The 23,885-nt window shown below is 44.2% G+C and overlaps 1 protein-coding gene across 2 annotated transcripts in view; it reads left to right on the top strand.

The window, feature by feature from the left end:
- Positions 1-22,792, top strand: part of LOC116312631 (retinoic acid-induced protein 1) — a 63,943-nt gene extending 41,151 nt beyond the window's left edge. Inside the window, exons 2-5 of one of the 2 annotated variants that reach the window (XM_039611511.1) lie at positions 11,598-18,206; positions 18,397-18,490; positions 19,568-19,617; positions 22,126-22,262. In XM_039611511.1, the coding sequence (XP_039467445.1) occupies positions 11,676-18,206; positions 18,397-18,490; positions 19,568-19,617; positions 22,126-22,134 (6,684 nt within the window). In that variant the 5' untranslated portion in view covers positions 11,598-11,675 and the 3' untranslated portion in view covers positions 22,135-22,262. Of the gene's footprint in view, positions 1-11,597; positions 18,207-18,396; positions 18,491-19,567; positions 19,618-22,125 lie in introns of both variants that reach the window. The other variant, XM_039611510.1, reaches the window with a different exon arrangement.
- Positions 22,793-23,885: the final 1,093 nt, after the last annotated feature.

Raw genomic sequence — 23,885 nt, 5'->3', positions numbered from 1 at the left:
CATGACTCGACGCACATTTAGCAAGGTAAAGTTGTATGTTTAACAAGCTAATTAACGCTAGTTAAACGGAACTAAAACAATACACAATCGATTTGAACAAACTGTGTGATGAATGATGATAAATGCTAAAAATTACTTAAGATTTATCTTCAACAATAGATATTAGAAGTTTAATTTAACTGTTTTTAAATTCCCACTGGAGTTAAAGGGACCTGTGGCCTTGCACGTGTTTCTGCATCTTCAACTGCACAGACAGTCAGTCTAAGCTCTTTTAAGTGTAGCTAACTGCAACACACATTTTTTTTTTCAACACAAGATATGTTTGGGGATTTTAAATGTTAATAATAATGTTTTCGTATTTAGCACAAACCAATAGGGTCTGGGTCTCTGGCCCAGCGTTTCTGACGTTATTCTAAGGTTTTGAGTTTCTTATGTTTAGTGGCGGGTTAGTTGAGTTTGGCTTAACGTTATTAACATTGTTTTAAGGAGTTTATGTTAGGGTTGTATATTACAACGTTTGTATTTTCATGCCATTTTTCCTGTTTTATTTTGAAAGAGTCTGTTGTGTTCAGTTCATTAATCTCACTGACCTGTTGTGTCAATAGAATCATTTGTGCCAGCTACTTCCTGCTCTCCTTCCATCCTGTCTCAACCTCCAACAGGAAAGTAGAAGTCCTCATATGGTAGGACCAGTGATTGTAGTGTGTGTGTTACACTGTCCTCATATTGTTTTAAGCTGTGAAGGACATGAGTGTGTTTCAGTTGCCTTCCTCATGTGGTTGGATCAACAACTCTAGTGTGTGTTACACTGTCCTCATATTGTTGGTAGCAGAACTGTACAGTGTTAAGTTTCTTTAGAATCTGGTATAAGGAAGTCGGATCCTTCTGTAATAATGTTCACTGATACAAATATGATCTGTAGTTAATTATCTAGTCGGGATTTATACTAGAGAATGTTTCTGACGTTATATTGTTGTCTTTTGTTGCAGACACCAAGTGCTGAGGTCCTGTCTCAGCCTCATACTTACCCACTTCATTCTTCCAACAGGTTACACATCATATTTTTGTATTTGGTATCAAGTATATGTGTCAGATGGGCCTAGTGCATAAATTAAATGCACTTTAATTGTATTAAAACAATCAGTTTCAGTCAAAGTTAACCAAAATCAACATTAGCATTAGGAGAAAGTAATTGTCTATACCATTTGTTAGTCCAAACTTTCCCGTAAAGCATCAGCGTGATCTTTATTCTGACTACATTTGATATTTTTGTCCTTTTACACATGTTTTTGTCCATTTAACCTCCCGCTGATCAGTTTACATGATTTAATTTCTGGGGAAATAGATGCCTTTAAATCAGTGTTGGGTTTGGAGCTTTTATTGACAACAGCAGAAGAAGTTAGAAGTCAGGAACATGAACTCTACATGTGTTCAGTCGTCATGTCCTCATATTGTTTTAAGCTGTGAAGGACATGAGTGTGTTTAAGAAGAAGTCCTCATATGGTAGGACCAGTGATTGTAGTGTGTGTTACACTGTCCTCATATTGTTTTAAGCTGTGAAGGACATGAGTGTGTTTCAGTTGCCTTCTTCATGTGGTTGGACCAACAACTCTAGTGTGTGTTACACTGTCCTCATATTGTGTGTAGCAGAACTGTACAGTGTTAAGTTTCTATAGAATCTGGTATAAGGAAGTCAGATCCTTCTGTGAATAATGTTCACTGCTACAAATATGATCTGTAGTTGATCATCTAGTCGGGATTTATACTAGAGAATGTTTCTGACGTTATATTGTCTTTTGTTGCAGACACCAAGTGCTGAGGTCCTGTCTCAGCCTCATACAGACCAATCGGTGAGTGACTTACCCACTTCATTCTTCCAACAGGTTACACATCATGTTTTTGTATTTGGTATCAAGTATATGTGTCAGATGGGCCTAGTGCATAAATGAAATGCACTTTAATTGTATTAAAACAATCAGTTTCAGTCAAAGTTAACCAAAATCAACATTAGCATTAGGAGAAAGTAATTGTCTATACCATTTGTTAGTCCAAACTTTCCTTTAAGCATCAGCTTGATCTTTATTCTGACTACATTTGATATTTTTGTCCTTTTACACATGTTTTTGTCCATTTAACCTCCTGCTGATCAGTTTACATGATTTAATTTCTGGGGAAATAGATGGCTTTACATCAGTGTTGGGTTTAGAGCTTTTATTGACAACAGCAGGAGAAGTTAGAAGTCAGGAACATGAACTCTACATGTGTTCAGTCGTCATGTCCTCATATTGTTTTAAGCTGTGAAGGACATGAGTGTGTTTCAGTTGCCTTCTTCATGTGGTTGGACCAACAACTCTAGTGTGTGTTACACTGTCCTCATATTGTTGGTAGCAGAACTGTACAGTGTTAAGTTTCTTTAGAATCTGGTATAAGGAAGTCGGATCCTTCTGTAATAATGTTCACTGCTACAAATATGATCTGTAGTTGATCATCTAGTCGGGATTTATACTAGAGAATGTTTCTGACGTTATATTGTCTTTTGTTGCAGACACCAAGTGCTGAGGTCCTGTCTCAGCCTCATACAGACCAATCGGTGAGTGACTTACCCACTTCATTCTTCCAACAGGTTACACATCATGTTTTTGTATTTGGTATCAAGTATATGTGTCAGATGGGCCTAGTGCATAAATGAAATGCACTTTAATTGTATTAAAACAATCAGTTTCAGTCAAAGTTAACCAAAATCAACATTAGCATTAGGAGAAAGTAATTGTCTATACCATTTGTTAGTCCAAACTTTCCTTAAAGCATCAGCGTGATCTTTATTCTGACTACATTTGATATTTTTGTCCTTTTACACATGTTTTTGTCCATTTAACCTCCTGCTGATCAGTTTACATGATTTAATTTCTGGGGAAATAGATGGCTTTACATCAGTGTTGGGTTTAGAGCTTTTATTGACAACAGCAGGAGAAGTTAGAAGTCAGGAACATGAACTCTACATGTGTTCAGTCGTCATGTCCTCATATTGTTTTAAGCTGTGAAGGACATGAGTGTGTTTCAGTTGCCTTCTTCATGTGGTTGGACCAACAACTCTAGTGTGTGTTACACTGTCCTCATATTGTTGGTAGCAGAACTGTACAGTGTTAAGTTTCTTTAGAATCTGGTATAAGGAAGTCGGATCCTTCTGTAATAATGTTCACTGCTACAAATATGATCTGTAGTTAATTATCTAGTCGGGATTTATCCTAGAGAATGTTTCTGACGTTATATTGTTGTCTTTTTGTTGCAGACACCAAGTGCTGAGGTCCTGTCTCAGCCTCATACAGACCAATTGGTGAGTGACATACCCACTTCATTCTTCCAACAGGTTACACATCATGTTTTTGTATTTGGTATCAAGTATATGTGCCAGTTGGGCCTAGTGCATAAATGAAATGCACTTTGATTGTATTAAAACAATCAGTTTCAGTCAAAGTTAACCAAAATCAACATTAGCATTAGGAGAAAGTAATTGTCTATACCATTTGTTAGTCCAAACTTTCCCTTAAAGCATCAGCGTGATCTTTATTCTGACTACATTTGATATTTTTGTCCTTTTACACATGTTTTTGTCCATTTAACCTCCCGCTGATCAGTTTACATGATTTAATTTCTGGGGAAATAGATGGCTTTACATCAGTGTTGGGTTTAGAGCTTTTATTGACAACAGCAGGAGAAGTTAGAAGTCAGGAACATGAACTCTACATGTGTTCAGTCGTCATGTCCTCATATTGTTTTAAGCTGTGAAGGACATGAGTGTGTTTAAGTAGAAGTCCTCATATGGTAGGACCAGTGATTGTAGTGTGTGTTACACTGTCCTCATATTGTTTTAAGCTGTGAAGGACATGAGTGTGTTTCAGTTGCCTTCTTCATGTGGTTGGACCAACAACTCTAGTGTGTGTTACACTGTCCTCATATTGTTGGTAGCAGAACTGTACAGTGTTAAGTTTCTTTAGAATCTGGTATAAGGAAGTCGGATCCTTCTGTAATAATGTTCACTGCTACAAATATGATCTGTAGTTGATCATCTAGTTGGGATTTATACTAGAGAATGTTTCTGACGTTATATTGTTGTCTTTTGTTGCAGACACCAAGTGCTGAGGTCCTGTCTCAGCCTCATACAGACCAATCGGTGAGTGACTTACCCACTTCATTCTTCCAACAGGTTACACATCATATTTTTGTATTTGGTATCAAGTATATGTGTCAGATGGGCCTAGTGCATAAATGAAATGCACTTTAATTGTATTAAAACAATCAGTTTCAGTCAAAGTTAACCAAAATCAACATTAGCATTAGGAGAAAGTAATTGTCTATACCATTTGTTAGTCCAAACTTTCCTTTAAGCATCAGCTTGATCTTTATTCTGACTACATTTGATATTTTTGTCCTTTTACGTTTTTGTCCATTTAACCTCCCGCTGATCAGTTTACATGATTTAATTTCTGGGGAAATAGATGGCTTTACATCAGTGTTGGGTTTAGAGCTTTTATTGACAACAGCAGGAGAAGTTAGAAGTCAGGAACATGAACTCTACATGTGTTCAGTCGTCATGTCCTCATATTGTTTTAAGCTGTGAAGGACATGAGTGTGTTTAAGTAGAAGTCCTCATATGGTAGGACCAGTGATTGTAGTGTGTGTGTTACACTGTCCTCATATTGTTGGTAGCAGAACTGTACAGTGTTAAGTTTCTTTAGAATCTGGTATAAGGAAGTCAGATCCTTCTGTAATAATGTTCACTGCTACAAATATGATCTGTAGTTAATTATCTAGTCGGGATTTATCCTAGAGAATGTTTCTGACGTTATATTGTTGTCTTTTGTTGCAGACACCAAGTGCTGAGGTCCTGTCTCAGCCTCATACAGACCAATCGGTGAGTGACATACCCACTTCATTCTTCCAACAGGTTACACATCATGTTTTTGTATTTGGTATCAAGTATATGTGCCAGTTGGGCCTAGTGCATAAATGAAATGCACTTTGATTGTTTTAATACAATCAGTTTGAGGAAAAGTTTCCCAAAATCAACATTAGTATTAGGAGAAAGCAATTGTCTATACCATTTGTTAGTCCAAACTTTCCTTAAAAGCATCAGCTTGATCTTTATTCTGACTACATTTGATATTTTTGTCCTTTTACACGTTTTTGTCCATTTAACCTCCCGCCGATCAGTTTACATGATTTAATTTCTGGGGAAATAGATGGCTTTACATCAGTGTTGGGTTTAGAGCTTTTATTGACAACAGCAGGAGAAGTTAGAAGTCAGGAACATGAACTCTACATGTGTTCAGTCGTCATGTCCTCATATTGTTTTAAGCTGTGAAGGACATGAGTGTGTTTAAGAAGAAGTCCTCATATGGTAGGACCAGTGATTGTAGTGTGTGTTACAATGTCCTCATATTGTTTTAAGCTGTGAAGGACATGAGTGTGTTTAAGTAGAAGTCCTCATATGGTAGGACCAGTGATTGTAGTGTGTGTTACACTGTCCTCATATTGTTTTAAGCTGTGAAGGACATGAGTGTGTTTCAGTTGCCTTCTTCATGTGGTTGGACCAACAACTCTAGTGTGTGTTACACTGTCCTCATATTGTTGGTAGCAGAACTGTACAGTGTTAAGTTTCTTTAGAATCTGGTATAAGGAAGTCGGATCCTTCTGTAATAATGTTCACTGCTACAAATATGATCTGTAGTTGATCATCTAGTCGGGATTTATACTAGAGAATGTTTCTGACGTTATATTGTTGTCTTTTGTTGCAGACACCAAGTGCTGAGGTCCTGTCTCAGCCTCATACAGACCAATCGGTGAGTGACTTACCCACTTCATTCTTCCAACAGGTTACACATCATATTTTTGTATTTGGTATCAAGTATATGTGTCAGATGGGCCTAGTGCATAAATGAAATGTACTTTAATTGTATTAAAACAATCAGTTTCAGTCAAAGTTAACCAAAATCAACATTAGCATTAGGAGAAAGTAATTGTCTATACCAGGGTGCCCAATCCCAGTCCTCGAGAGCTACTGTCCTGCAGCTTTTAGATGCATCCCTACTCCAACACAGCTGAATCAAATAGTTGGATTACCAATTCGGCATGCCATCAAGTCTGGCAAAGGCCTGATAACGAGCCATTCATTTGATTCAGGTGTGCTCGAACAAGGGCGCATCTAAAAGCTGCAGGGCAGTAGCTCTCGAGGACTGGGATTGGGCACCCTGGTCTATACCATTTGTTAGTCCAAACTTTCCCTTAAAGCATCAGCGTGATCTTTATTCTGACTACATTTGATATTTTTGTCCTTTTACACATGTTTTTGTCCATTTAACCTCCCGCTGATCAGTTTACATGATTTAATTTCTGGGGAAATAGATGCCTTTAAATCAGTGTTGGGTTTGGAGCTTTTATTGACAACAGCAGAAGAAGTTAGAAGTCAGGAACATGAACTCTACATGTGTTCAGTCGTCATGTCCTCATATTGTTTTAAGCTGTGAAGGACATGAGTGTGTTTAAGAAGAAGTCCTCATATGGTAGGACCAGTGATTGTAGTGTGTGTTACAATGTCCTCATATTGTTTTAAGCTGTGAAGGACATGAGTGTGTTTCAGTTGCCTTCCTCATGTGGTTGGACCAACAACTCTAGTGTGTGTTACACTGTCCTCATATTGTTGGTAGCAGAACTGTACAGTGTTAAGTTTCTATAGAATCTTGTATAAGGAAGTCGGATCCTTCTGTGAATAATGTTCACTGCTACAAATATGATCTGTAGTTGATCATCTAGTCGGGATTTATACTAGAGAATGTTTCTGACGTTATATTGTTGTCTTTTGTTGCAGACACCAAGTGCTGAGGTCCTGTCTCAGCCTCATACAGACCAATTGGTGAGTGACATACCCACTTCATTCTTCCAACAGGTTACACATCATGTTTTTGTATTTAGTAATCAAGTTTATGTGTCAGTTGGGCCTAGTGCATAAATTAAATGCACTTTGATTGTATTAAAACAATCAGTTTGAGTCAAAGTTTCCCAAAATCAACATTAGCTTTACTTCTTTGTGAAGATCTTAGGAGAAAGAAATTGGCGTACCATTTGTTAGTTCTAACTTTCCTTTAAAGCATCAGCTTGATATTTATTCCTACTAAATTTGATATTTTGTGTTTTTGTGTTACATTGTCCTCATATTGTTTTAAGCTGTGAAGGACATGAATGTGTTTTTGTAGCCTTTCTCAATTGGTAGAACCAACAACTCTAGTTTGTGTTACATTGCTCCTTTAAAGTGCTCCAGTAGAAAGCAAGGTTTAAGAACATTTTGTATTCACATTATAAACTATAAACTAGAATATTTTCTATCTTTTCTTGCATTCACATTAAGATATTTTCTTTTGTTTCCATTTATGACAGCTGGGAAGGTGAGAAGCAAGTGGACAAATGATGAAGTAAAGGTTGCTGCAAAGTACCAGGTAAAAGGAATGTGACTGCTGCTTCCAAGCAGAGCCGGCAGCTCGTAAAGGCAGAGACTGGGTTGCCATAAAGTACTACATCCACAACAGGATCATTGCATTAAAAGAAAGATGCAAGGAAAAAAAGAAACAACCAAGAGAGATACTTTGTTGCTTCCACAGTTATGTCAATATTGTAGTTTTCTGTATTGCATTGTTCTTACTCATAAATCTGTGGTTTATGCTGGGTGCTTTTTCAATTAAATGATAAGAAAGGCAGATAATGTTCCACGTTTTTATTGACATGAACATTCACTACAAAATGAATTAATGCATTACAATATTAAGACTTAAAAAGTAGACTGACCACATTTGACCTATGTCTTTTTTAAGTCTCTACACAGCTCATATTTACTGTTTTATTAACACATAAATGTCTGATATTTCTGTCAGAAGTTACCCGACTGGTGAGCATTACTATTGTGCATCCATGCCTATTATATTGTAATCTCAAAAGGAGCCAAGCTTAAAAATACAGAACCTACCCTTACCTGGTCCTTATAAGTCATATATACTTGAAAATTATGTGTTTCCATGGGCTTCACAATTCACCTAAACATGAAATATCAGTGTGTGACCTTATGGTACTCATAAGTCACATAAACCTGACAGTGTCCTCACAAGTAGCATTAAATTCAGGTTTGACCAAAATTTCACCCTAGCCAAAATCTCAACAGATGGGCGTGTTCCTGGAAGCATGGGTCAAACTTTGTGTGATTCCCATGCCTCTAGGACCTTCAGAAAGGCACGTTCCCATTTGTCACATTTTTGTCATAGGTCCTGATATTTCACGAAAACACGTATGTGTGTGTGTGTGTGTGTGTGTGTGTGTGTGTGCGTGTGCGTGCAATAGAGAAAGGAGATAAATCCCATCTCAAGCTGCCTCTGAAGATGATGCGATGAAAGCGAGGGAGAGAGAGGATAAAAAACGAATGAAGGGGGGAGGCTGTAACCAGTCACAGCTCTGCACATTATGAACCATCCAGCGGAAAAATCCGATTCAGCCATCTCTCCCTCCCTCACGCTCTTTCCCTTCTGTCTTTCCATCCTGAATGTGTTTTATTTGGAGACCGACGCATTCTAATACTCGAGATGGGACGCTCCTGCTGTGTACGTCCTTTTAATGCATATGGAAAGTCATACACAAGGTGACTTCATGGTTTACAAATCTACAGTAACACACCAAAAAAAAAGAAGGCCTTGAGGGAAGCTGTCTCGATAAGAAGTGCTCCGTGGTAATCAATCACTTGTAGCAGCTCATGTTTGTGTGTGAAGCTGAAGCATTTGGCTAATTATGGACCTGCATAGTAAGTTTCCACACATCTACAATTTTGCATGCATTGGACCCCGGTGTGTATGTGCATCTGTGTGTGTGTGTGTGTGTGTGTGTGTGTGTGTGTGTGTGTGTGTGTGTGTGTGTGTGTGTGTGTGTGTGTGCTGGAGCTCATATTTCCCAGGAGCCCAGGTTGTAAAGCCCACTCAGTCAGTCATCGCTCCTCCTCTGTCCTCTGCATCCTCATCTTCCTCGTCCTCAAACTTATCATTCTATCACTCTTTTCCTGCTTTTGCATCCCCAACACTAAATTCCCCCCCACCCCCCGATTTTGCTCGGTCTCGTTGTCTTTCCCCTCTTGCTGCCATTCTCCTCTCTATTCAATGCGCGCGAGAGAAAAACAAAGAGAGAGAAAGAGAGAAAAGGAAAAGAAAGAAGGGAGAGATGATGGAATAATGGAGGAGATGAGCACCTTCCCAGCACAGATAACATTGTGTTGAGAAACGCAAGAAGACAGTCTATTTAATAAGAAGGAAGAGAGAGCAAAAGCATTTGCATGCCTCTCCGTGTGTGTGTGTGTGTGTGTGTGTGTGTGTGTGTGTGTGTGTGTGTGTGTGTGTGTGTGTGTGTGTGTGTGTGTGTGTGTGAGGGACAGCGGGCAGTACGTGTGTTTGCTTCACCTTCATCCTCCTTTCTCTGCGCTCAAGCACCAGCAAAATCAATGTTAGCACTACCTCACTAAACAGACGCAGGTGGACTGATAGACAGCTAAACCAGGAAGATTTGGTGATCTCAGCATGCGTCCTTCATTCCCTCTCCTCTCTGACCCCTACCGAGGCTGTGGCATAGCGCAACCATAAATACAGCAGTCGGCCAACTCCACAATGCCAGGGTTCTCTGTGGAAGATGGCTATGAAAGGAGGAGGCGCAGCACAGAGGTGGAGGAGAGACGTGCCTGGAATGTAGACACTGGCATATGCACGAGTGCATTTGGGTACAAGAGAAAAGACTGATGGAGGTGAAGTAAATTGATTGGGGAAGGCATTCTTTTGGTTTATTTGCTTCTTAGTGTGAGAGAGAGACATACACGCGCACACATTTGGTTAAAAGTCCAATTAATCCTTATTCAGAGTGGACTGTTGAGGAGACGAACAGAGACAGACAGACATCAAATGCAGTGTGTTTGAGGCCATCTTATTTTCTGTGCTTGGTAGGCTTGGTCCTTGTCCTCTGCAAGCATGTTATATAGGTCATTGTGTAAACAAGTGTCCTACTCACACACAAACACACATACACACCACCTCAGGTGAAGCCACAGTAGGCTGCAGGCAGAGAAGAAGGTAGGACAAAGAATCTCAACGGGAATCTGTATCTGTGTGCATTTGTGTTTGTGTATAATTAAAGCAGTACCAACATCTGTACACCTACACTGTACAGCACAAACCTAAGCCCTTAAAATCACTCACAAACATGCAAGAATGTACGCAACATTCGCACACAGCTTTCTCCTATCACACACGCACACACTACGTGTTTCTGTGATGAATAATGCTACTGTGCATCTGGTGGGATGCACCACTGTCCCCGGGGTGGGTTGAATGCAGGGATATTGTGCTGAAGCTCCCCAACAAACACACATATGCACTCAAACACATACACACACATTCACAGAGGCTCAGTGCTCTGTCTCCAGGTGACGCTTTTCCTTTTTTAGATCAAGAGCAAGAACACTTTCCACCCCTCCTTCTTCTTTTATATGAATGCAGGAAAGCACCTCCCCTCCTCCAAAAAAACAAAACAAAAAAACAATCACCACCCTGCACCTCTCCATCACACGCACACATACACACATTACAGGCAAACATCCCCTCATTCGCTCAGATATACCATACATAAACACTATAAAACCCCTTCTGGTGTACTGAGAGCATGCACACCAACACAGAGTGTAGCACTTCCTGCTTCCCCTTGGAGAAAATTGGTGTTTGCATCTGTGCAGGAGAAAGCAAGGAGAGACGGGGAGAAAAAGAGGGCTTGGATGTACCTTTCATGAAATGCTGCATCAAAAACAAGCCAGAAAATATTGCTTCACAATGCTTGTTTATGTAAGAAACTGTACTTTCTGGAAGAGGTTAGAGGAAAATAAGGAGAAGAAGAAGTTTGTGGATCGTGTTTTGAGACCCGAAACGGTTACAAATAATCTCCTAAAAACGTTAAACACACATCATTGTTATTATCCCGCCTACCTGCAGTCTGTGAACATGTGCCTGGCTTCGCTTATGCACGCCTGCATCTTCACACACACCCGTACAAACATTATTTATTTATATGATAAATAAATAGCGGATTTCAAAAGTTCAGTGCGACACCTTTCATCGTGAAAAGACTCAAAAAAGATCCAGGAGACACACAGACATACATGCACATTTCTTCACGTATGAACAACAGTTAGCAGCTGGTAGTACTCTAATAAATCTACAACACGGTTATTGTTGTGTAATCATGTTATGGTGATGAAGTGAATATATTTAAGGAGTGAACGGTGCATGTACCTGTGTGTGTGTGTGTGTGTGTGTGTGTGTGTGTGTGTCTGAGTGTTTGTGAGCCGGAGTACAAAAACTGTCATCATTAGTTTCTCATAGAAAGGGAGAATTTTCCTTTGACTCCAGGTGAAAGTAAAAATAGATTTAGACACTGAATATCAAAAGATGCAGGATAGTTAAACTCCAGGCTCAGCAGCACTAACCCTCATCATTTCTTCTTTTTCTCACTTTTCCCTCTCTCCCTGCCTCCAGAACCCCCAACCCCCCCTTTCCCCTTTCCCGTCTCACCTCACCTCCCCCTCCCTGTTCTGGCTACAGACGGAGAACGTTATGCAGTCCTTCCGTGAGCGCAGCGGTGGTTACCACAGCAACCAACCCTGCTACCAGCAGGAGCCCCATGAATTATCCCGCCTGGAGACCTACCGGCAACACCCGCATCATCCCCATCCACAACACCCGCACCCAGGCCCCGGTCCACATCCAGGCCCAGGCCCGGGGCACACCAGGTCAGGCTATGAGGCACATTCCTTGGCAAACCCAACAAGCATGCCGCCAACTGGAGGACCAGGAATTGGAGGCGGACCTAAGGACTGTTACAGCCAGCAAGCCTACACTGGTTACCCAGGAAATGGCGGAGGAAATGGGAGTGGAAATGGGGGCTCAGCACCCTCACAAGCAAAGAAATCATTCAGAGGAAGCAAAGTGCCCCCACCGAATCCCAGTCAGCACCTGCAGGGTCCCGGGGGCTACAGTAATCACATGGGCCCAGGAACTTATTCAGCCCAATATATAAGCGAGAGCCACCTCCAGCAGAAGTGGGAGGACCCAGCCCAGTTAGCACAGTATGAGCAGGAAATGGTAGGACGTTTGGAGTCTAGTGGTACTCCTGCACCTAGTTCCTCCCAGTACATGGAGCAGAATATGCTGGGCCACTCCCAGACCCAGTGCCACCAGTCCTCTACCCCTGTCTATACCAGCCCCCACCACCAGCCCCATCCTCCCAACCCTTCCCCTTCACCTCTCATGTATCCCCAGAGTCACCTGCACTACCCGCAGCACTCACCCTCTCCATCTACATACATGGAAAAGTGCAGCCCTATGCCCCACTGTTACAAAGGGTATAACTTGCCTCCAGGTTCTCAATATGGCAGACAAATGAGCAGCCACGGCAATCTGAAGCAGGGGGCCTACAGGTCGAGCCAAAACAGTTACGGATATCAGCAGCCTCCCTCCAGAGGTTACGAGCAGCAGCCCATGACCAACCCCCAGGAACCCCATCCAAAATACCAACACTATAGCCAAGCCCAACAAAACTACTGTCTCTCAGAGTTGCCTGTCAGGTCCCCAGAACAGTATTATCAGACTTGTAGCCCCTCCTCGAGCCACTCCCCAGCTCGATCTGTGGGGCGTTCCCCTTCATACAGTTCCACCCCTTCACCGTTAATGACCAATCCAGAGTCATTCCAGTATAGCCAGCCACCTATGACCCCTGGAGCAGCCTCCTCCTCTTCATCATCTTCAGCTGGCATGCAGGAACAAGCCAGTGCCAATACTATGTTGATGCCCCCACGCTCACACCCCTCACCCAGCATACCGCACAGCTATTCCACAACACCGCAGGTCCCCACGATGAAAGAACGCTTCTCAGAGAAGCTATTGTCAAACCCCAGCTTGTGGAGTTTGAATGCGCTCACCTCTCAGGTGGAGAGCATCTCTAATAATGTACAGCAGCTCCTGCTTTCAGAGGCCCTGGTTGCAAACAAAAAAGGCAGTAAGCGCAGTAGTGGCGGGAGCAACAGCAGTGCTGGAAGTGCAGTATCCTCCAAAAAGGGTGAGGAATACAAAAGTCCTCCATATCCAGACAGTGGTGGCAGTGTGGGTGGGGGACCTATACAGGATGCTTACTGTACCCCACAGCATCAACCGCTGCCCATGGAAATCCATGAGGGTGGCTACTCCAGCAGCAGCGATGAACCGCTGGAGAGGGGCTACTACTACTTTGGCCAGGGCAGAAGTCCAGCCCAGGCCCATAACAACACACAGCTCAGCGTCGACACAGCCTCTTCATGCTCCATGGCATCTCCCGATGACATGTCTACCAGGTCTGGCGACTCAGGTCTGCACAACCTCACCCCTGACCCTGCTAGATGTCAATCAGGGCAGGGAGGAGATGGCATGAGCACTCCAGTGAAGAGCATTAGTGACGAGAGATCTCCAACAAGCATTACAATCCCCAGTCCCATGAAGCAAGAACAAGATTCTCCCTCTGATATGCAGCACATCAATGAGCCTGTCAAAGAGAATTTTGAAGAATCGGCCTGGACAGAGAAATCTTCTGATAAAGATGAATTGACAACAGAGAAGACTCCTGACCACAAGAGTGAGAGAGATGTGGAGACGACAAAATGTGGAGAGAAGCTAGAAAAATGGTCAGATGAAGAGAAATGTCCAGATGTTTACAGCAAAATAAACAAAGAGGGGACAGGAAAAGCCTACTGCTATGAGGAGACAGTGTACCAGACTAAATATGAACCTAATGCAGGAGACTCAGTTGAACAGTCACCGGCAGCTCTGTCTGATTCCAGCCACAAAGATCATTATGGCCAGGAGATGAAATCAGAGACATACAAATCAGAGTCTCCAACTGCATCTGAGAGCTCAGTGAAAACATTGCCATTCATTTCCAGGGGTGACCTTGAGCAGGATCAATACTCCACAGGGAAGGAGGACAGCTCAGAAAACACGTCTCCAACTCCTCAAGTTGAGGCCTTGGAAGACTGTGTTTCAGACAAGAGAGACACCAGAGACCTGGACAATGAAGGAGAGGGTGAAGAGGAAGAGAGAGAAAAGGAGAAAACCAATGCAGAGGAACAAAAAGAAACAGAGAAACAAGAAAAATGTTCCCTTTCACCACCTCTGTCTGTAGAGGTTAGGGAGGAACTGGGGGAGGGCGGGGAATTGACCGAGTCATCGAATGAGGAGCACATGAATAAAAGAGATGAATTAGAAAAGATGTCTGGGGATATTGGCAGCAAGACAGAGAACCAGACTACTGAGCTCCATTCTGACAATGAGTTTGCAGGGGGACCTGCCCATCCAAACTCAGCAGCAGCAACAGCCGCAGCAGATGCCTCTGAAATGGAGTCAGCAATTGGTGACACTGCCCCTCAGCCTCAGTCTGCTATGCCGGTCTTCTCCGCTCTCAATGACAAGGCAACACCTCCATCTCAGGCCAGGGATCATATTGATCACAGTGATGCTAAAGTGCTGGAGCCAGACTCTCCTCAACTACCAGGGAAGTCAATACTTCCCTCAGCCCCCTCCTGGGCAGACACTCCACCTTCCCCGAAAAAAGGTGACGAGGACATGGAACCAGGCATCAGCTGTTCCAGCGCTGTAACCCCTTTGGCCAAACCAGAACCTGTGGCTCCATCTGCTCAGCCGAGGGCATTTGGACGTAAGCATGCCAGGGGCAGAAGAAGAATCATGCATTCAGGTGTGGGAATCAGGCGACAGCTAAGCTTGGAGAGGGAGGGGGAAAAGGAAGAGGAAGGAGACCACTCACATACACAGAAAACAAGCATGCCTCCAAGCAAAACCGAGCTATTCTCAGATCAAATGGATCTAGCCCATCAGGAATCTATTGTGAGTCAGACTCCCAAAATGCTAAGTGATGGTTTTCGTTCACGAATGTGCACACGCTCATTCAACGCACAAGATTTGCCACCTAAAGCCGAACCTCATGTAAAAAGAAAACCAGGCCCAAAGCCAGGTTCAAAGCCTGGTCCAAAACCAGGGCCAAAACCTGGTGTAAAGCCAGGGTCAAAACCAGGTGCAAAACAAGGGCCTAAACTAGCCCAAAAACCTGGCCCAAAACCAGGGTTAAAACCAGGACCAAAACCGGGACCAAAACCTCTGCCAAATGAACCAGAACTGCCACCGAAAATTGAGACTCCTATAAAACGAAAACCAGGACCCAAACCAGGTTCAAAGCCTGGACCAAAACCTGGGTCAAAACCTGGATTAAAACCAGGACCAAAACCTGGTCCAAAACCAGCTCTCAAGCCAGGCGCAAAACCAGGACCTAAGCCTGGACCCAAGTCTCCAGACATTTTGCCCCACACTGACACTGCACCCATCAAGGCCCCAGTGGGCCGACCCAAAGGTTCACTTACTAAACCTAAATTGTTGCAGCAAGAAGAAACCACTCAGCCTTTCATGGGACCGCAAAGCAGGAGTAGGAAGAGCCTGAAAGCTACAATATCACAAGTAAACCAGGGAGCAACACAAGAGGAGCAACAAGCACACCATGAGCTAAAGACGCCAGAGAACGAGTGCAAGAATATGGTTTTGAGATCCAGGAAGCCCTCCCAGGAAAAACTGTCAAAAGAAAAAGAAAAAATAATGGGTGAAGATATTCTCACAGAGACAGTCACAGAATTTAAAGCCAGCGATGTTTCTCTTAAAGAAGAAGAGCTCATAACTGTGGAGCAAATGCTCTCCCCCATTCAGACTGCAGTCACAGATAATGAAGTTACAGGAGACCCACCCACACCACCCACACCACACATCCCACCTGAGCAATCTGAGGAAAAGATCCCCCTTCCACTAAAACGGAAACCTACTTCAGAAGTTTCTACACCATTAAAAAAAAAGAGGGGTCCAAAACCCAAACCAAAAACGTTACCGCCTCAGCCCGCCCTGCTGGAACAGGCCGTCCTAACACCTAAAGAGAAGGTCACACGCGGCCCGCGAAGAAAGCGAGGGCCGCCTAAGAAAGAACCTGTGGTCACTCCCATAACCAAAGACATTCTGGCCAACACCAGTGGACCTGAGATCACTAGTGACCCGCCCGTGGTGCCTCCTCAGTGCCCCACTAAAACAAAAGTTCTCCCACCACGCAAAGGCAGAGGACAGAAATATGAGGCCATGGTGCAGAAGATTACATCTCCTAGCTCAAAGAAACACCTCCCAATTCCCCAGCTAGACAGCAGTCTGACTGATGACGTGACAACCAAGGCTTTGCCTGAGCGCATCTTAAAGGAAGGTGAGACGTCTATTGTGACGAACAGCACTGAGGTGATAGAGTCTCAACAAGATGGAGAGAAACAACTTGAGGTGGGAGAGAGGAAAGTTGAGGTGACACAAGACAGAGAAAAGCAAGACATGAGTCCAGAGGCACCAACACTAGAGGGGGTGAGACAAGGGCTGGAAGAGGTTGTAAATAAAAATGAAGCAACACAGGAAGATATTAAACCAGGGACAGAGCAGGATGTTCTAGCTGATAATGTCTGGAGTTCATTAGAGTCCGCAGTAGAAGGCAGCGCTCCAGGTGAGTGGATACCAGAGGCCTCAGAAGGTGTATCTACAGCTGCCGCCAAGTCTGTGAGGACTAAAAGGAAGCGATGGGCCATGGTGGAGAGTACAGATGCCTCAGTGGTAGCCTTGGAAGCAGGGAGTCTAATAGTTACAACACCAAGACTAGCAAAGCAAAGGGCCATCAAAAACAACCATGAGATGCACCTGAAACAAAGGAGGAAGAAGAGAAAAGGCCAGTCCTCGTCAGAGGAAACAGATTTAGTTGAGGAGGCTAACACTGAAACAGACGAGCAACAGGAGAGTGTGGAGGACAAGGTGAACCCCACAGAGCCCACAGTACCTCTACCAATCAGCACAGATGACATCATAGAAACTCCCCAGGTTACCAGTACAGACCTCATCCATAAACCTCGAAGAGGCAGAAAACCATCAGCAAGCCCAGCTAAAAGGAAAAGAAGCAAAGCCTCAACAGAGCCGATTCCTGGCAAGCCAATTAAGATCCACAAAAAGCCCGGGCCAAAACCCGGGATGAAAGATGCCATCGAGGTAATTGAGGCAGTAGTGAGGGCAGCAGGATGTGAACAGGAGGAAAAAGAGGAGAAAGAAAGACAAGAAAGGGAAAGAAGGGGAAAAGGAAACACAGAAACAGAGGAGACGTGTGTTGTTGGTCCTGTAGTGACAGTATCAGAAAAACAGACCGAGACCATTTCTGTGAAGAGGATCAGGCGTAGACGGGTCCATCAAAGGTCTAAACTGTCTTTCTATCCTTATGTACGGATTAACAACTCAAGAGACTTTTCTTCCTGGTGTGCCATAGTCAACAAGGCGGAGGATGCGGTCGTATTTCAGAGACGCAGAAAAAAGGGCATCCTCAGAATGAGGAATCCTTTCACAGTTGCAAAGGTGGTGCCACACACTGCTGCCATGCTGCAGGGACCCACAATAAATAAAGATCTTGTTGGGAGGTGTCTGACATGTTGCCTGTGTGGGAAACCGGCAAACTACAAAGACTTAGGTGATTTATGTGGACCTTACTACACAGAGGACGGGGTTCCACGGAAAATCTTGACGATTACACACACAGAAGCCTTCAGGGAAGAGTTGGACAAGACCAACGACGACAACAGCGGCAGCAGCGAAGAACCGGGCAACTCCTCAAAGAGTGAGACTGAGGGCACCCCAGAAAAGGAAGGAAATACAGAAGCAACCGCTCAAGAGGGCAGTGTTAGCAGTAGCAGCAGCAGCAGGCACCACTGGCGTTTCCGACGGGCAGAAAGAATGGAAAGGCCGGGTCGGGAAGGTGGCCCGCGAAGGTTAACTCTCCGAGAGAGGTTCAAGAGGATGAAGCAGCTACAAGCCGTCAACAAAGGAGCCCCCACAGACCAAGAGGGCAATGAAAGCTTGTTCCAAAGGCTACAAATGGAGGCAGAGGCTAAGGAGCACTGGGCCCATGAAAACTGTGCCATCTGGACCAAGGGGATAATTATGGTAGCTGGAAGGCTATACGGACTGAAGGAGGCAGCCAACACCTCAGCCCAAACGGTACGACAGCAGTTATCATCAGTGAATCTTTGACATGTGTTTGGAAGCTAAGAAATATCTTTCAAAATTGCTGCAAACTTTTAACATTTTCCCCTCTTTTCTCTCGCTTTCTGAATGTGCCTCTGTTGGTCAAACTGTTTGTTTCTTTACTGGTCTTGATCCATATGTCCATCTGTCTTACTAACCCCAGAGCTGCTACAAGTGCCAGATTGTGGGGGCGTCCCTCAGCTGCTGTTGGAGAGGCTGCTCTCATAAATACCACTATGTCTGCGCCAAAGAGATAGGTAAGAGACCACAGCGAGAGAGGGAGGGAGCAACAGGGGGATAAAAAGGCAAGAAAAAGCTAAGAAGAGAAGGGAGAAATGAGGAGGGAAATTGGGAATGTGAACATGAGTGTGGGATGAGAGGCCAATTGGGAGGGAACAACTGTAGAAAAATAGGTGGGAAAAAATGAAAAGAGAGTGCAGGGGAAGTGGTTGTGGATAAAATGAGAGCGAGAGGGGGAAAAAAGGAGTAGCATTATTGAGTGCGAGAAGAGATGTCTGAGAGTGTTGGGGCAGAGCAGAAGAGGAAAAGAGAGAGGGAATGAAGAAGGGAGCTTTGAATACAGGGGATGATGACAGGAAAGTGGGACCCTGGAGTGTGCAAAAAGGAGAAAGCGAAGAGATAGAGGGAGGAGGCTGAGCTTGCATGTGTGTGTGTGTGTGTGTGTGTGTGTGTGTGTGTGTGTGTGTGTGTGTGTGTATTGACCACAGCCCCTGTGGCTCCATCCATCCACGCTGCTGCTGTCTGGAGGCTGAGTGTGCATGTGTGTGTCTGCATGTTCGTGCCTTCCTCTCCAAATGCTTGCCAGAACGCTGCCATGCACACCTTATAACAACTTGGCCAACGTGCATTGCCATCAGCTCTCGTGTGTGGTTGCTGTTAATAAAAGAGAGTGTCCGTGTGTCAGCATATGTGTAACATGGTTTCCCCCTTATATTATCTCATGCCAAGGAAGTACAGTGCGAGGATTAAACGGTCTGCCACGTCTGCCGAGCCAGCACAGGGAGCAGAGCGAGGCCCTTTTTTAATCCCGCTGAGTGCACCAGCCATATCTGACTGCCTGCCTGTCTGCATTGCAACTTATCCACTCAGTCTCCCTCTTTCCTCTGTTGCACACCCTCGCTTGCATCGCTCTTTTATTTAGCTCAGTTTTTTTCCATTTATTTGTGCTTTTTGAGGAGAGCTGTGGGTTTGTTGTTGTTCTTGTTGTTGTTGTCAGGATCAGCCTCCTGGTATGGTTTTTATTCAATGTAAAATGTGAATCTGAGATTTCACACCTCATTCTGTTGTTCTTTGCTTTTTCTCTTTCTGCACAGGCTGCACATTCCACGAGGATGACTTCTCCATCAAATGTCCTAAACACGAGGTAAGGAGAAAAAACCCACTAAACTAGTGAAAGCATGCTTTATTACTTCATCCTGCTTTAACAGTTAGTTTAACAGTTCCCCAGCATTTCACAGGCAACATCAGATATCAGTGTTTGCACATATGCCTAAGCACACAAGTTCGGATTTTCTTTCTCCTCACCTGGCCTCCCTTTCCATTCCGAGGACCAAAAACACCAACGCCGCCAGCAACACCCCCCCACCATCCCCTGCCCCTCTCTTTATCCACCTCCTCAGCACAGGGATAAAAAAAATTGAATTCACACATTTCTGTCACAAACAGCAGCACCTTGGCTGAACAGATGATATGGTGCAGAACAAGAAACACAACCGTCAGTTCCTGTAAAGCAGAGAAAGAAAGAAAAAAACACAGCTGATGTTCATTGTAGACTGGCATAAAGTACCATTTTCTCCTCGCCACATGAAGACCAGTCTCTTCCTACTGATTCAACGTGTACCCAGTGTACCTCGGCGAGTTAAAGTCACCACATCAACCGCCATGAGTGCCCTTCATTTATTACCGTCACCTGCTACTGTGACTTCAAACTGCTGCATTTGCAGGGTCACTGTTCTCCGAGTTCATTCGAATGGTCTCCTCCACATCCCGTTTTTCCTTGTAGGGCAGACGCCATCTGCTGGCGATGTGTTTGCAGGGCAAAAAGAGGAAGGTCAAATGAGGGAGGGAGTGTGGAGGGGGAGGGGGTGCTAGAGATGCTGACATTCAGCAGGGAGCAGCGGTGCATTGAGGCAGCAGTGGCAGTAGCCTCCCATCCTCCCTCCCCGCTCTGCATCTCTCCCTCCCTCCCTCCTTTCCTCTTTTCCTCTTCCTTTCCTGTTCTCCTCTGTGCAGACTGACAGGGATGAAAAGCTGGCTGCTGATCAAAACACCCCACCCACCATCACTGCCTGCTATCTTCCCCACATGCTCTCTCCACCGTTTGCCTCTCTCTTGCTCTCCTTTCTCTCATTATTTCTCTCCCTTCCTCCTTTTTTCCCCCCCTCCACTCCCCTTATTTTGCTTCTCTGCTACCCTGCTGTTCCAGCTCTCTCCCCCCCTCCAGTCTCTCACTCTGTTCACCTCTCATCTCCTGCGAGCTCCCTTTTCCGTTTTCAGTCGTCCTCCCTTCATCTTTCCTCATCCCATTCTCCCTCATTCTTTGTCATCTTCTCCACTCCTCTCTTCACCTCAACTCCCACGTCTAAGCAGCAGAAATAGCGTGTGAGAAACGGAGAGAAAAGGAGAGCGAGTCAGAGAGGGAGAGATTGTTGTTAGCAGGCTGAGGCAGAGCTGTCATCAGCTGAGGGATCTGAAGGTCTGCATGTGTGTGTGGGGGGGTCTGTGCCGTGCCAATTTACGCCGAGCGGCTTAATCAAAGGGAAGAGCAGACACACACGTACCCACACATACAGACACAAGCACACAACCACCCCACCCATGGGTCCCCCTAAGAAATTCTCCCTTTCGCCTTCGTTCACTTGCTTTTAGGGGAAAAAATGCACACAAACGCACTGCCTGCAGCTGTGGATTCTCCAGTGCTAACGGACACACACTGTGAGAGTCCACGCAGATTCATTAACAGGTTGCCTGAAAGCTCGCACACATATACACATAGTGAACGCAAGACAGACAGGCAGAGAGAAAAACAGAGCGTTTTGTGCTGCAAGTGAGTGGGAACAAAAGACGAATGGGGGCAGTTACATCAGAGAGTGGCAGGCTGAAAGAGACGGAGATAGAAAGAGAAAAAGAGGGCAACAAGAGAGACGAGCAGCAAAGGGAGCGACACTCTGTGATAGAGAGGTGGGGAGAAAACAAGCGGGACTGAAGGTGTGAAAGAAAATGAGTTGTACCAGAGGAAAAAGCAAAAAAAGGAGTGAGAGGTAGGCTTTAAGGAGGGAGGAGAAGGGGGGGAAAGTAGAAGGATTGAAAGAAGAAAGATAAAACAGAGAGAGCAATGCTGCTGGTCTGAATCCAGGGCATAAGGATGGGCAGCTGGCAGTTCAGAGAGAGAGAAAGAGAGAGAGAGACAGTGGAAGAGATACCAGGGGATGCAGAAGAGTAGAAGGGGAAAGAAAGTGCTCCTCAAACACCACACCAGCACAATTTAGAGGTGTTCCTGCTGCGTCTTTCATAGGCGAGCTGGTTCACTGGTCAGCTGCATCCATCTCCCCACTCCAGCACACCGGAGCCAGCTTGCTTTAACGCCTTCACTCTGCAGATCTGCACAGAATCCCTTTCAGCATTGTATTATACCAACATCTGCACAGAAGACGCCTACGCTTGCAGTTTACCTGTCTGCACATTTACTGCAGCTTTTGAGAATTTAGATGCTTAAATTCGAGCACACAAAAGCCTCACAAGTCACAGGAAATGATGAGCATAAGAGCTCGAGAGTTCTGGGCGAGGAAGGAAAACTTCTTTCACACCTCACACATTTGTATCCCGTCTCTGTTTTTGACTTTGTGTTTACATCTGTGCACTTCTTTCACAGGACCTGTAAGATATTCCTGTGTATCACTTTCATCGCCAACACCATCACCGCTCCGCCAGACAACACCGATCCAGCGAGACAAAATCCACTCCCTATTCCTAAAGACATGGTGACGACCGATGACGAACAGGCACGCCAGCCAGTGCGGCTGAGGGAGGGTTAAAAGGCAGCGCTGAAGTGGAGCTAGGAGCAATACAAACCCTGGAAAAACAGCTCTGCAGAGAACAGCTGCTCCTTGAAGCCGCCCTAGAAATGTGCTTTCTCAACTGAGCCCCTGACTGCAAGGCAGAAGGCAGTGACACTGTTTAACAGGAGGGTAGGCTGTGCTTTAGAGACTGTGCGCCTAAGGCCAGTGCACATGGGGACCCGTTTGAAATGCAGAGCGAGGAACGCGTGTGTGTGTTCTGCCTTCGGATGGGTTGCTATCATATTCAGACACTCGGCGGACACTGATTGGACAGGGACATCCCTCTGGCCACCTTGTCTGTGGGCCAAGAGGTGCATATGTGCGTGTGTGTGTGTGTGAGAGTGCGCGCATGTGTTTGTATGTGATAACCATAGAATTGTCATTCTCCAGCCACACCATCAGTGTGTTTGTGCATATGTGTCTGTGTGAGTATGAAGAATTGCTTCTCTAACTCAAGATGTCACGCGTCAAAAAAAAAAAGAAAAGAAAAGAAAAGAAAAGGGAAAAAAAACAGCAGCCAACCACTGGATGTATCTCAATGTGCGCGTTTGTGTTTGAAACAAGAGACAAAATGAAACAGGTGAGGATGACGGAACCGTACAAGATGATGGTGATGATGATGATGATGATGTGCTTCACAGGCTCGAAATATTCTGATACTGAAGAGTTGAGAAAAAAATGGACGCAGTATTTTAATATAAGGCTCTTATCTCCGGAGATGTATTTTGATGTGCATTATGACTAAACATCATTGCGTCACCCTTGGTATATGTCAGGCTTTGTGCTATTCAGAAATTAAAATATATATATATATATAAATATATGAAAAAGAGGAAAAAAAATATGAACTCTGTTTAAGAGTTTACTTCAACTGTGCGCACAGTCAGTATGTACAGCAGACACCACCATCATCACTCGACAAGCTGCAGACGAGGGCTCAGAGGACCCACCGGGAGTCAGTCCATCCACTTCATATCTATGTACAGTTCAAGAAGTATTACCTGTTAACAACATTTCGAGATTATTTCGCACACCACAGCCGCGAGGAAAGACGTGCATTCAATCCTGATGTCATTAAAACACACACACCCATCTGTTCGTGTATCGAAAAATGTAGCCTCTTTTCACTCCGCCATGCTATATAACAATGCCCCGTGCGGGGCCTCAGTTAAAGTACCGGTCAATTTCAAAAGGAGACATATTTAAGTATTAGGGCATAAAAGAAAGTGCAAAAATGCCACACCAAACTTTCTCTTTTATGAAGCTCATTATTTAATGGTGTATATAGGTATTTGATGCTGTTTAAATGTAAAATGTGATGTACTAATATAATTGTGTATAGTATTTCCTAGAGATGTTTATTTTCTATAAAATGGAATATGTTATTGCTTATAAAATGTTATTAAAAGAATCCATTGATGAAAAAAAAACAAAACCTTTTTTGGGAATGTCACTTGTCTTAAGTGGGAGCATGCCGTTTATTGATTTTCATGTCTATTTGTTTGGACTTGATGACACAGCATCACTCTGTTTGAAATGTTTTTTGTAACGCCAATGTTAAATATACCAGCAC

Source organism: Oreochromis aureus, linkage group 4 (assembly GCF_013358895.1).
Source record: "Oreochromis aureus strain Israel breed Guangdong linkage group 4, ZZ_aureus, whole genome shotgun sequence".
Classification (NCBI taxonomy): Eukaryota; Metazoa; Chordata; class Actinopteri; order Cichliformes; family Cichlidae; genus Oreochromis; species Oreochromis aureus.
The sequence above is the reverse complement of the archived record's forward strand: the minus strand, read 5'-3'. Positions and strand labels throughout refer to the sequence as shown.